This window comes from Choloepus didactylus, chromosome 6 (genome assembly GCF_015220235.1).
Source record: "Choloepus didactylus isolate mChoDid1 chromosome 6, mChoDid1.pri, whole genome shotgun sequence".
In the NCBI taxonomy this organism is placed as follows: domain Eukaryota; kingdom Metazoa; phylum Chordata; class Mammalia; order Pilosa; family Megalonychidae; genus Choloepus; species Choloepus didactylus.
In genome coordinates this window covers 2,381,259-2,393,282 of record NC_051312.1, presented here as the reverse complement: position 1 = coordinate 2,393,282, position 12,024 = coordinate 2,381,259, and the positions used below count along the sequence as shown (strand labels likewise).

Here is a 12,024-nt window from a genome sequence, read left to right as displayed (position 1 = left end):
TTGAGACAAGATGAACCGATATTATAATTAGGTTACTACCACCCTCAGCATTGCACAGTTCTGCGTTTTGTTTCCATGTTTGAGTTTTTATTGTGGTAACGTAAATACAACATGAAATTCCCCATTTTAACCACTTTCAAGTTTCCAGTCCAGCAGCCTCGACCACATTGCGTGGCCTGGGCCGGGCTCCCTGGTGGCCTTTGGAGGCCACCTTTCTGGGTCACAGCCTCGCAAGAGCCCTCCTGGCTGCAGACGACCTCCCCAGCCCTCTGCTAACTCCCGTGTCCCTCTCGAGGGGCTCCCATGGGTGACCCCGTCCAGCTCTGTGCACTGGGGAGATAACAAGTCCCTTGGATAGGGCAGCTTGGTCCCCAACCCTGGGCCCCCTCACACCTCTGGGCCAAATCCATCAGAGCGGGGTGGGGGGGCGAGCTCCGATGCCAGCCAAAGCCTCGGGACCCCTCCCCACCAGCCTCTCGCCCGGAGTCGATGCCCAGGCTGGTCGAGCAGCTCCGGGTCCTTGCTCCGGACCACGATGCATCCCACCCGGCATCCCGGCTGGAGAGTTTGGGGCATTGCCAGGAAGAGGGGCCCAAAGACAGACAGATGCTGGGGCCCCCACACCTAGACCCCTCCCCATCCATTGCCAGAAGCAGAGCTGACTCACCAGTGCCAGCGTGACAATGGGGGAACCCTTGATCAGAAAATTTGTGAAAGCGTTAAACTGAGCCCCAGAGCTGGCCTCGCCTGAAAGGTCAGGCCCGAAGGCCGTGGGCCCTGAGACCGACACGTCCTGCCTGGGTCCAGCCACCCCCCCAACCTCACCCAGCCCAACAGTTCCCTCCACCTCTCCCCGACTCTTGAGAGGCCCCGGCCCTCCAAGCTCATTTTTCCACCCTCCCAGGCCCAGAGGCATAGCCTAAGCCCCCCATCCCCTCACGAGGCCACCAAATGGACACTGTACCACCGTGTGGCCAGGCCGGGCACCAGGGCTGCGGGAGGGAGACCCCAGCCCCTGCCCCAGGAAGTTGTGATGAGCTCCGGGAGTCCTGGTGGCCCCTGCGGGTCGCTGTCGGGGACCGGGTCTCCCCAGGGGCCTCCTCGCTCCCGGCAGACAGACCCCCATCCCCTGCCGCTGGGGACGTGGATGCAGTGGGCAGCTTCCCTGCAGGCTGGCCGCCACCCCCTGCCCCTTCTGCTCCCTGCCTGCCTGCAGCCCGGCCCCTGCCCCCCAGCTCCGGGCCCCTCGTGCTGCTGCCTGGTCCCTCTCCAGCCTCCCCCTGCAGGGCTCCCCATCTCCGGGTTGGGAGCCGGACCCCGCACACCTTCAGGAAAACGCAAACACGAGGCTCCCTGGGCCCCACCCTCCAGCCGCTGCTGCCTCTGCTCCCCTTTGCAGTGGGGTTCCCTGGGGTCCTTCACCCACAGAGCTGGGCAGAGCCGGGTTTGGGGGCCATGGGGGCCCCACTGGTGGAAATCGGGGGGAACGAGGGCTGGACCCTTCTCCTGAAGAGCTAACAGGCACGTGGTACTATGGGACTTGCTTCCTGTTTGCACCTCAAAGACTGGTGGAAGTCGGGTGCAGAGACCTCGGTTCATCCTTGTCCCTCCCAGCACCCTTGGCAGGGCCCAGCTGCTTGGGGACAGGAGGGTGGGTGGCCACAGGGCAGAGTGAGCCGAGGACCCTGCCGGAGGACGGGTGGGCACCCGGAGGGCTGAACCAGAGTGTTAGGGAGAGCCGATGGGGGGCGGGGGAGACGGGAGACACCCAGGTAGAGCAACCCTGGGGGGTGGCAGGAGCGTTCCCACAGGCCTCAGAGGAAGCTGGTCAGACCCCTGGTCCCAGGATTGGAGACAATCAATTCCCGCTGTTTCCCCACCAGGTCTGGGGGCTTTGTTGGGGCCCCCTGGGGTCCTCAGTCTTGGGTCTGGAGGGACCCTGGGGCTGCGCACTGAGGGCTGCAGCCAGAGAGGGACCCGGGGTGGGGGGCACGGCTGATCCGGGTCCCCTGGCCAGTGGCGGGGGCAGGTTGGGGAGGGCCGGCAGCTGGGTGATAGACAAGGGGACGGTGCCCAGAGGGCAGGGACGGTGGGAGTGGGGCTGGTGGGGCCTCACTGGCACGCCCCAAATCCGAGCTGCCCACAGCGGCACGACAGGTGGTCCACCGGGCGGCTGGAGGAGGTAAGAGTGACACATGGGCAACGAGAAGCCGGAGGCAGGAGCAGGACAGAGGGTGAGGCTGGGCGAGGAGGAGACTCCTAGAACAGGGAAGTGGTCAGCAGTCTGCAGCAGGCGAGCCAGAAGGGGACAGAAGAGGCCTGCTGCGGCAGTGGTGTCACCGGGGCCCTGGGCCGGGGCTGCGGCGGGCTGGCTGGGCCGGAAGTGGCCTGCGGGGGCCGGAGCACACGCCACGGCCCCAGAGGGTCACGGGAGGCCGAGCAGTTGGCGTGTCTGCAGCCAGAGAGGGGCAGAGGCCAGTCAACGGGGCGGGGAAGATGTGCCAGCGGTTCGGATGGATTTGCAGTTTAGGAAGCTTCCGGAAACGTCTGTAAATTGGGGGTGCAGTGAAAGAGGCAGAAAGGCAAGTAGGAGGGTGTTTTGAGGATCCGGGAGAAGTCCAACAGGGGGACGTAATGGCCGTGGGCTGGTGGGAAAGAAACATGCCCTCCACGCAGCCATGGGGCCCCGGACACGCGACTCTCCCTCTCAGCCGAGCCCAGGGTGGGCAGGGAGGGGCTCGGCTCCAGGGGACCCCAGGCTCCGAGTCCTGGCCGGAGTTGCCCTGGGGGGGTTCGGGAGCCAGGCCGGGGCACGCTCAGTGGAGCACTCGGGCTCGGGGCCTCGGCTGGCGGCAGGTGAGTGCCCAGGAGGACTGGGAGCGGCTTTCAAGCAACCAGCCTGGCCCTGGCTCAGGGGCCACGAGGGACGGGGTGCGGGAGAGAAGCAGGGTGCCCAATGAACGCCCCACTGGATTTAGCAGCAAGTGGGAGACCCTTCGGGGACAGGTGAGGGTGGAAGGAGGCCCAAGTAGGTGGCAGGTGCAGAAAGGGGCAAAGGAGTGAACGGCGGCTGATACCCCTTCTGGAAAGAAGGGGAGGGACGGGCCAAGATGGGTCCGGGGATGCTCCTCTGTCTTTGCTGTTTGGTTGACTTGGATGTGCCTGGGGCATTTAAATGTGGGCAGCCACCTGGCAGTGGCAGGGAAGAGGTGACGGCCGGGGACCATGGGGTGCAGGGGACACGGCCCCCTCTGGGGTGTTGATGGCTCAGTGGGGGGGGGCCTGGGCATCGGCTTCTGGCCTTGTGGCCTCTGGTTTTGAGGGTGAGGGGCAGGTGGTCGCGAGGGCGGGAGGTATGAACGGACGGCCTGGGTCCCTGCTGCCACCTGCTGCTTTGTCCCAAGCCCTCGGCACCCCGTAGGGCAGCAGGAGTGGGCCGAGCCTGGGATGGCGCAGACGTTCCCTCTGGAGCGGAGAGGGGCAAGGACACGGATCACGGGGACAGACGAGCGGCCAGCAGGGCATGAAGCCAAGGAGCAGCGGGAGGTGGGGGTCAGGGCTCAGAGGCCGGCCTCCAAGGACCCAGAGGGAGCAGACGTGGGGCTCGAGGCCAGGGCGACCATGGTGGGCGGCCGAAATGGGGGCAGCTGTCCAGAGGATCTCCCCTGGCCCAGACTCCCCAAGGACGATGGTGGGACCCAGCAGGGAGCAAGGCTTTGAGGATGTTGGTGACGAGGGGGCGATTAGGATTTGGGGGTAACGGTGATGAGGAGGGCAAGGGCTGCTGTGGCCGAGGTGTGGTTCTCTTACAGGATGGCCACATCCAGCCCTGCACACCTCCAGGGGGCGCTGACTGTGGGGCCACACATCCTGGAACCAGTAGGGCACCATTTAGACACTGAAAGGGGATCCCCTGCAGGCTCATAACCCCGAGGGCCTCGCATGTGCATCCCCTCAGTAGATAACACTCGAGGCTCTGGGAGATGCAGCCACCCCAGGCGTTGGCAACCCAGCGGCAAGTCCCTCATTTCATACACTTACCTGTGTGGTGGGGACCCGGACATTAAACAGGTGCAAAAGCGAGGCAGGTGTAATTCCAGAGCAAGAGCACCTGGGGGTGGGGGGGGCTGTGCAGGATGGTCCAGCTGGGGAATCTTGGAAGGCTTCTAGGAGGAGGTGACTCTCCAGAGGCTGAAGGATGAGAACAGGCTGAAGGAAAAGCCCAGCAAGAACCCTCTGGGCCAGGTGTGCAGGCAGGTTCGGCCCTAGAAGCTGACAGGGGTCGTGTGACTGAGGAGGCAGAAGTGGGGGCAGGCCCTGGGGTGGGGGGCGAAGGGGCCCCCGACAGGGCAGGGGAAGCCGGGCCGAGGAGGAGGGGGAAGGGAAGGTGGGAGGGGCCGGCCCGGCAGGCGCTCGCTGCATCCAGGTGCAGCTGTCTGTCCGTGAGGCGTGTGCTCTTGTTACCAGGCCCGTTTCATGGTTGGGTAAACTGAGGCCAAGCAGCCCTTCAGGGTGGAGCAGGGACTGAGCCGTGGCGGCCAGCTCTGACCATCGAGCTCCAGAGCTGCGAGGAGAAGCAAGTGCGTGAGTGTGAAAACTGTGTGAGTGTGTGAGGGAGTGTGTGTGACTGTGAGACAGTCTGTGCATGTGAGTACATGAGTGTGTGCATGTTGTGTGAGCACACGAGTGTGTGTGCATGAGTGTGTATGACTGTGTGAAAGTATGTGTGCATGTGAGTGTGACTATGTGAGAGGGTGAGTGTGTGTGCGTGTGTGTGAGTGCATGAGTCTGAGTGTGCCCCGAGCTCTCCACCAGCCCCTCCACCCCCACCCTGGCGTTGGCAGGACCTCTTCCGGAACCTTCTGTGCCCTGGGTCCCCTGGTGTGTGGACCCCTGCCTTCCGTATCTGGGCACAGCCGAGCCCCCGCTGCCAGCCTCGGCCCGGGATGTACCGGCCCCTCCAGACAGCCTGGCCCCCCTGCCCCCCGACTCTCAGCTGCTCCACACCACTGCACCTCGATGTTCCTGCCTTCTCCACTGAATTATCTTTTTGTTTTGTTTTGTTTTGATTTTTGTTTGTTTGTTTTAAATTCAGTTGTATTGAGATATATTCACATACCATACAGTCATGCATGGTGTACAATCAACTGGTCACAGCACCATCATAGAGTTGTGTATTCATCACCCCAATCTATTTTTGAACATTTTCCTTACACCAGAAAGAATAGAAATGAGAATAAAAGGTAAAAGTAAAAAAGAACACCCAAATCATTCACCCAGCCCACCCTATTTTTCATTTTGTTTTTGTCCCTATTTTTCTACTCATCCATCCATATACTGGATAACAGGAGTGCGATCCACAAGGTTTTCACACCCGGTCACCCCTGTAAGCTACATTGCTGTACAATCATCTTCAAGAGTCAAGGCTACTGGGTTACAGCTCCACGGTTTCAGGTATTTGCTTCTAGCCGAATTATCTCTTTTGTTTCTTTGCTTTAAACATTTTTATTGTTGCTTAAGAATTTCATTGTTTTTAACTCTTTAAAAAAGTTTAACTTTTTTGGGAAACAAGAAGAGTTGCAGGAATGAAAACAGCACAAAGAACTGCGGAGCCTCTTTCCCCAGCCCCACGCGTCTGCAGCCTCCATCTGCTGTGTGGTTGTTTGCCCCCCCTCCCCTCCCTCTCTCCCCATCTATCTATCATCCTTCCTCAATCCAGCCATCCATCCATCCATCCGTCATCTATCAATCAATATGTGATTGATCCATATATTTGTCTATCTATCTCTATCAATCATCTACCAATCTATCTAAACATCTGTCTACCTGAAAATCTGTCTATCCTTACCTATCCATCTGCCAATCATCCATCAATCCATCCAAACATCCATCCATCCATCCATCTGTCCATCTGTCCAGCTTTTATTTATTTCTATCACTGATCACCTGTCATTCTATCTAAACACCTATTTATCCAAGCCTCCATCTTACCTATCATCTATCTCTATGTATCTCTCAATCATCTATCAATCTACCCAAACCTCGACCATCTATCTCTATCATTTCTCTCCCTGTCCATCTGTCCATCCACCCTTCTTTCTGTCTGTCTCTGTGGACTCCAGGTTTCTCTCCTTCCCTCCCACTTGAGGTGAGTTACACAATCAAGGCCTTTCACTCCTCACGAGTTCATGGCGTGTTTCCTAAAAATAGAGGTGTTCTCTTACACAACCGCAGCCTTATCGACTTTGTGCTGACAGCGGAGCTCCGCTTTGATCTGACGTGCCGGCCGCGGCCTTGCGAGGTGCCCTTGGGGTGGGGGCTTATTTGCTCTGTGGCGTGACAAGATGTTCCAGGCACGTCTCGCACGCTGCCCGCCCCAGGCCTGGAGTCAGCAGTTTCTCGGGGGGCCCCGTTTCCCTGCAGCGGGGACGGCGTTAGAGGCCATAACCGGGCACCGGCTGTGCTCGTGGCTACGCAGCCTTTGCCAGGACGTGGGGGCCTGTGCGCACACACATCTGCACACGCGTGCTTGCACAGCTGCTCGTCTTCACCTCCAGCAGCCAGAATCTGGACCGGGTTCTGTTCCTTGACTTCCCCCACTTCTCACCCCCCACGCCTCAACCCACGGCCGCTTGGCTCCCCCACCCCAACCGAGGTCGCCTGTGACTTCCCCCACCCAGCAGGGGGCTCCGGCTGCCCGCGGCCCCCTGCCCCTCTCTGCCCCAGTGCCCTGGGCGGGCCCCCGCGGGTTAGGCCCGTCCCTCCTCTCCCCCATCCGGGCCCTGCCTGTGCCCACCGCAGCAGCCGGACCACGCACTCCCCGGGACGCCACGTCCCACCTCGGTGCAGACCCCTACGTCCTGCTGCACTCGGCCGCCCCCGGGGACGGCGCAGCATCTGTCTCGGCTCCCACCTCCAGCTTGCCTCCCAAGGCCAGCTCTCCCCCCACCGTCAGAGATCTTTCTAGAATGCAGGCCCAGCAAGTGCAGGACGGTTCCTGGGCCTTGCAGCAAAGCCCAAGTCCCCTGCAGCTGAGAAGGCCCAGGCTCCCCAGGAGGGGTGGCACAGTGGGGTCACGGGGTCACACGGCGGGGTCTCACAGGGGTCCCATGGCAGGGTCACAGGGTGGGGTCGCATGGTGGATCACACAGCAGGGTCGCACATCCAGAAAGAGGCAGATGTGAGGCTGAGCCGGACTTGGGCTCCACGGCGAGTGTGGTTTGAGGTTTGTTCCCTCGTTTGCTTCGCTCAACCATTCATTCCCTGAATATTGTAACAACACCCACAAACCCGTGGTCTGGCCTCAGAACTCGTGCATCCCCCGGCCCGCACCCACCAGGGGCCCCGCGCCTTCCCTCCCTGCTCCTGCCCTCGCAGAACCCTGCTGTGTGACCCACCATGTGACCGTGCTCCTGCCGGCCCCTGGAGACCTCCACCCAGAATCTCCCTTGTCATGTCTGTGCCTTTCTCCCCCAGTGCCTCTGCCCCTGCCTGGGGGCCCCCCATTGCCCACAGCCGCTGCCTCTTGCCCGGCCACACTGGCGTTCCCTCCCCAATCCACAGCTTGCAGTGCTCACTCTTGGCTCTGCATAGCTGGCACTTGGTCTAGAACATTCTCTGGCTCCTTAGCTCTACCTCCCCCCGCTGCTTGTGCCCCTCCTTCAGGCTCATCTGAGACAACCCCTCCCCTGTTCCCTGCCCCAGGCCAGGCCCTGGGCCCCACTTCTGGGCTCCACAGATCCCACATCTTAGAGGTGAGCCTTGTCCCCTCATCACAGCACAGAGCCCCCACCCCTCCGCTGCTCCCCTGTCCCCCCCCCCCCAGGAGGTGACAGTGTGCCTGCACGGCCAAGTGCCCCTTGCCCCGAGTTGGGGGGTGCTTTCCCCTACGGAGCCTGGAGAAGACACCAGAAGGCAGGCTGGGGTGAGGGGGTTTGACGAGGGACCTGGCCACATCTCAGGACTGGACTGTGGCCGGGGGAAGGGGGAGCAGCACGGGGCGAAGGCTGTCAGGGCACCGGCTGACGTCTGTTCCTCCCGGCGGCCCCAAGGCTGAGCCCCCCCCACCTCCGGGGCCCCCGGCAGATCAATCGCCCGGACCTCCGGAGGGCAAGGGCAGGGCCCCGGCTGACAGCCGCTCCATCATGGCCCCCGGGCTTGCACCGAAGATCTGAGCCGAAGGGGCCTTGGTGAGCCCGTGCATCATCCTCCACGAAGGGGACTGACAGCCGCGTCCTTGCAGGGACGGCCATGTCTGGCCCGTCAGGGACACTGTCTCCGGAGCGCGTGATGGGCCAGGCCTTGGGTGCTGGGCAGAAGCAAGTCCGTGGGGCCCAGTGGGGGCGGCCCAGCTCAGGGAAGCCCCCAAACCTGGAGGTGGGGACTGTCTCCCTGTTCCCCTGTGGGGGGCTCCAGCATGCAGGGCCAGGAGCCCATCCTCGGCCCAGCTCCACAGCCACAGCCGGGACCACCCCGGTCCCCATTTCCCCGTGCGAGGCTGGCATGGGAAGGATCCGAGACATGTGTGCTGGTGCCGAGCACCATGGCCTGCTCACGGCGGTGCTGGCTCGGCCCCCAGCCCCTCGCCCCTCGGGAAGCACATCGGGGGCGAGTGCACGGGGGCGAGTGTGCGGGGGCTGCAGCTGGGGGCAGCCAAGGTGCTGCCGGCCCCCTCCCCAGAGGAGGGGCAGCCTGGGGGCCACAGGGGCATAGCACTGCGTCGTGGGGGCCCACATGCAACCATCTCCTGCCCCAGACTGGGGCCGCCTAGGGGTTTGTGACCCACAGAGAGCAGGACCCGGCACACGGTGGCCCTTTAGGGTGACGGCACAAATGGCTCACCAGGGCAAGCCCACAAGGGACAAGGCGCTGGCCCCTCGCAGCCCACCTTTCCCCAGGACACAGCCCCCAGCATCACCTGGGGTGGCCTAAGGGGTCCCCCCGCAGCCCAGGAGCCTTCCACCTGAGGGGCCTTCCTGGACGCCCCAGGCCTGCGGTGCCCTGTCCAGTCCCAGCCCTGCAGGGGCCTCCCGGGAGCCGACACCGAGTGGGGGGCGCCCCCAGCACGCCGCCCGCCCCGCTGTCGCGTCCTCGACTGCCGGCTCCTTCCCGGGCGGCAGCGAGGAGGGCAGGGCCAGGCCAGAGCAGACCAGTCGCGGGGTTCACTTCCTTTATTGACCCTTGAGGTGGGACACCCCCGCCCCGTGGGGCTTTGCCCGGTGGGGAGCGGGGCGAGGGGGAGCGCGGGGAGCCGGCGCGGCCTAGGACTCGGACTCGAACATCTTCTTCCTGCCCTCCATGCCCGACTTCTCCTCGATGTTCTTCCGCCAGTCGCCCACGTCGCGCAGGTCCCGCTCCTGGGGGGTGGCAGGAGGGGCTCAGGACCCCCCGTTCGCAGGGGAGTGCCCGCCCGGAAGGGGCCGGGGCCGGGTGCAACTCGCGGAGTGCGAAGGGCCGGGCCCGGTGGGAGGGGCCAGGCCCAGGTGTTGGGGAGGGGCCAAGGCAGTGGGAGGGGCCAGGCCCAGGTGAGAGGGGCTGGGCCTGGTGGGAGGAGCCAGGCCCAGGTGGGCGGGAGGGGCCGAGCCGGTTGGAGGGGCTGAGCCCAGTGGGAGGGGCTGAGCCAGGTGGGAGGGGCCTTGTCCAGGTGGGAGGGGTCTTATTCAGGAGGGAGGGGCCTTGCCCCAGTGGGAGGGGCTGGGCCCGGTGGGAGGGGCCCAGGTGGGTCGGGGGTCCGTGGACCGCGCACCTTCTCGGTGTCCTCCTTCTTGACCTGCTTCAGGTTGGCGCGCAGGTCCATGCACACCTTGTGCTTGGAGCCCAGCAGGGCCTTGAGCATGGCGTCGGCCGACATGCGCACGCGCCGCAGTGGGGGCCTCTTGAACTTGCCCCGCAGGTCGAAGAGCTTCTGGTTCATGTCCTCCAGCTGCGGGGGGCCGGGGGAGCTGAGTCCCGGGCCCCCAGCCCCCGCGTGCCCGCGCCTACGCCCCGCTCTCGCCCCTCACCTCCTTGGTGCTCTTCTGGACCCGCATCTCCATGTCGTACTTCTCCTCCTCCGCGGCGTCGATCTTGGCGTGCAGCTGTCTGCAGAGCTCCTGGGGGTGGGGGGCAGGGGGCTCGGTCCAGCCCTGGCTGCCCCCCACCGCCAGCCTCTGACCGTCCCTGCTTGGCGTGGCCTCTTGACAAGTGGGGAAACTGAGGCAGCGGGCAGGCCGGCGGCTCTGGTGCTGGCCTGGGGCAGTGTGTGGGGACCGGGGGGTGCCCGGGGGCTGGGGGCTGGGGTACCTGCACTTCAGCCATGGAGCCCGGGATGTGCAGCGCCGGGCAGTGCTCCGCCAGGTAGTTCTGTTTCTCCGACTCGCGGCGGCCCTCCTCCTTCTCCAGCTCTGTGGCCGCGATCTGGAGCATGACGCTCTGTGGGGTGGGGCAGGGGTGAGGGGCTGCGCTGGCCCCGCAGACCCCCGCCGCCCCCGCCAGCCCAGCTTACCTTCAGGTGCTGCCTCCTGGCCGTGATGGCCCTATTGCGTTTCTGCCAGGGTGGGGGGAGCAGGGTCAGGCCCATCCAGGCCAGGCCCCCCTCAGGGGGTCAGCTGAGCCAGAGGGGCCCGCAAGGCCATGGGGGGCGGCCCACAAAGCCTGGGGGGTGCGGACCCCTGGGCCAGGACCACGCTCCAGGATCACAGGCCTGCCCGGCGACACTGTCTAGGGGTACCTCCAGGCCCTGAGGACTGGGGGTCCCGGGAAAGCGGCTGTGGGGAGGGGGAGTGGGTGATGGCTGCAGGGCCTGGGTGGGGAGCAGCCGTCAGAAAGAAGAAGCGCTCCCCTGGGAGGAAGCTGGCCACAGCCCCCACTTCCCCTGCCCCAGAAGGCAGCAAGCAGCCACTTCCTTTGTTCCGTGGGGGGTGGGGGGTGGGAGGGCACTTTCACCACAGGAGGTGGGGGTGGTGTGAGAGGGTGGGGCTTCTCCCCAGGGCCCCAGGACTTGAAGCTCTGACCTCTGACCTCTGCTGAGTGGGGTCCCAGCCCCTCCACCTCACACCCCTTCCCCAGGCAGGTACTCACCTCCTCACTGAAGGGGGGTAGGGGGGTAAGAGGAGGGGGGAGAGAGAAAAGAAAGTCAAGGTCAGGGAGGGCTGGTGGAGAGTGAAGTTGGGGATGATGAGGGTGAGGGTGGGCAGGGCAGGTGCTGGGGAGATGCAGAGACCCCACCCCAGTGGGGGGGTCAGGAGCCTCGGGCTGGGACCCCACTTACTCCCCCATCCTGAAATCTTGAGTTTAGAGCCTGTAAAGAGAGAAAAGCAGGGGGCGTCAGGGCCTGGCCCCCTCTGGCCCTTGGTGAGGGGTGCAGCTCCTCCCGCGCCCCAGCTACCTCCCACCCCTGCCCCACCCCCCGTGGAGTGCTGTCTTGGAATTCCCCAGGGTGGGGGGTAAGAGGAGAAAGTGCTCCCGAGATGCCTGGGGCAGAGCCTGGAGGAGCCACAGCTGTCCCCCGGGAGGGGGTGCAGCGGGGGCCCGGGGGGGCTGGCACAGGTGGCTGCCCCAGCAGCGCAGTTATTTTTAACGCCGCTCCTTTGGCTACCGGCCGAAGTGCAAGAAAGTGGCTCCCCGATTCGGCTTAGGGACTCAGCTCCTGGGGTCCCTCAACCTGCAAAGTCCCCTTCCAGTGTCCCCAGAAATGAGGCCAGGCCCCTGCCCGGCCCAGCCAGCACCCCTGGGCGTTACTTCTCCCTGCTCCCCACTCAGTGGAAGCCCCCCGGGGGGCTGCTGGCAGCGGCCCCCAGGGCCCCAGGCCCCCACCCGGGAAGTGCTCCTGCCAGCTAGCCTGATTGCTGCCCGCAGCCCTGGCCTGGGCCGGCCGGGAGGGCCTCACCGGCTGCCTGTGCTGCGGTGCTGGGACGTGGCCGGCGGTGGCGAGTTGGGCGGGTGGGCCCCGGGGAAGGGGTATAAATGGGCTCCCCCGGGCCGGGCCCCCGCTCGGAAAGGGCATGGAGCCCTCCCAGACCAATGGGGACGGAGCGAGCCGGCGCA

At 64.4% G+C, this 12,024-nt stretch overlaps 1 protein-coding gene across 1 annotated transcript; it reads right to left on the bottom strand.

Annotated features, from left to right (window-relative positions):
• Window positions 1-9,152: 9,152 nt before the first annotated feature.
• On the bottom strand, window positions 9,153-10,777 carry TNNI2 (troponin I2, fast skeletal type). Its single transcript, XM_037840634.1, has 5 exons — window positions 10,484-10,777; window positions 10,282-10,410; window positions 10,002-10,091; window positions 9,746-9,922; window positions 9,153-9,356 (listed from the first exon to the last, which is right to left on the bottom strand). The coding sequence occupies exons 1-5, from the start codon at window positions 10,556-10,558 to the stop codon at window positions 9,261-9,263; spliced, it is 567 nt and encodes a 188-aa protein (XP_037696562.1). The 5' UTR covers window positions 10,559-10,777; the 3' UTR covers window positions 9,153-9,260.
• Between the last annotated feature and the right edge of the window lie 1,247 nt (window positions 10,778-12,024).

Bases quoted from the DNA above. Each gene is read 5' to 3' on its own strand.
- TNNI2 (XM_037840634.1), bottom strand. From the start codon at position 10,558: ATGGGCCTGACCCTGCTCCCCCCACCCTGGCAGAAACGCAATAGGGCC. The intron at 10,411-10,483 runs GTAAGCTGGGCT...CCCACCCCACAG, and splicing joins CCAGGAGGCAGCACCTGAAG to AGCGTCATGCTCCAGATCGC. The intron at 10,092-10,281 runs GTACCCCAGCCC...CCCCACCCCCAG, and splicing joins GCTCCATGGCTGAAGTGCAG to GAGCTCTGCAGACAGCTGCA.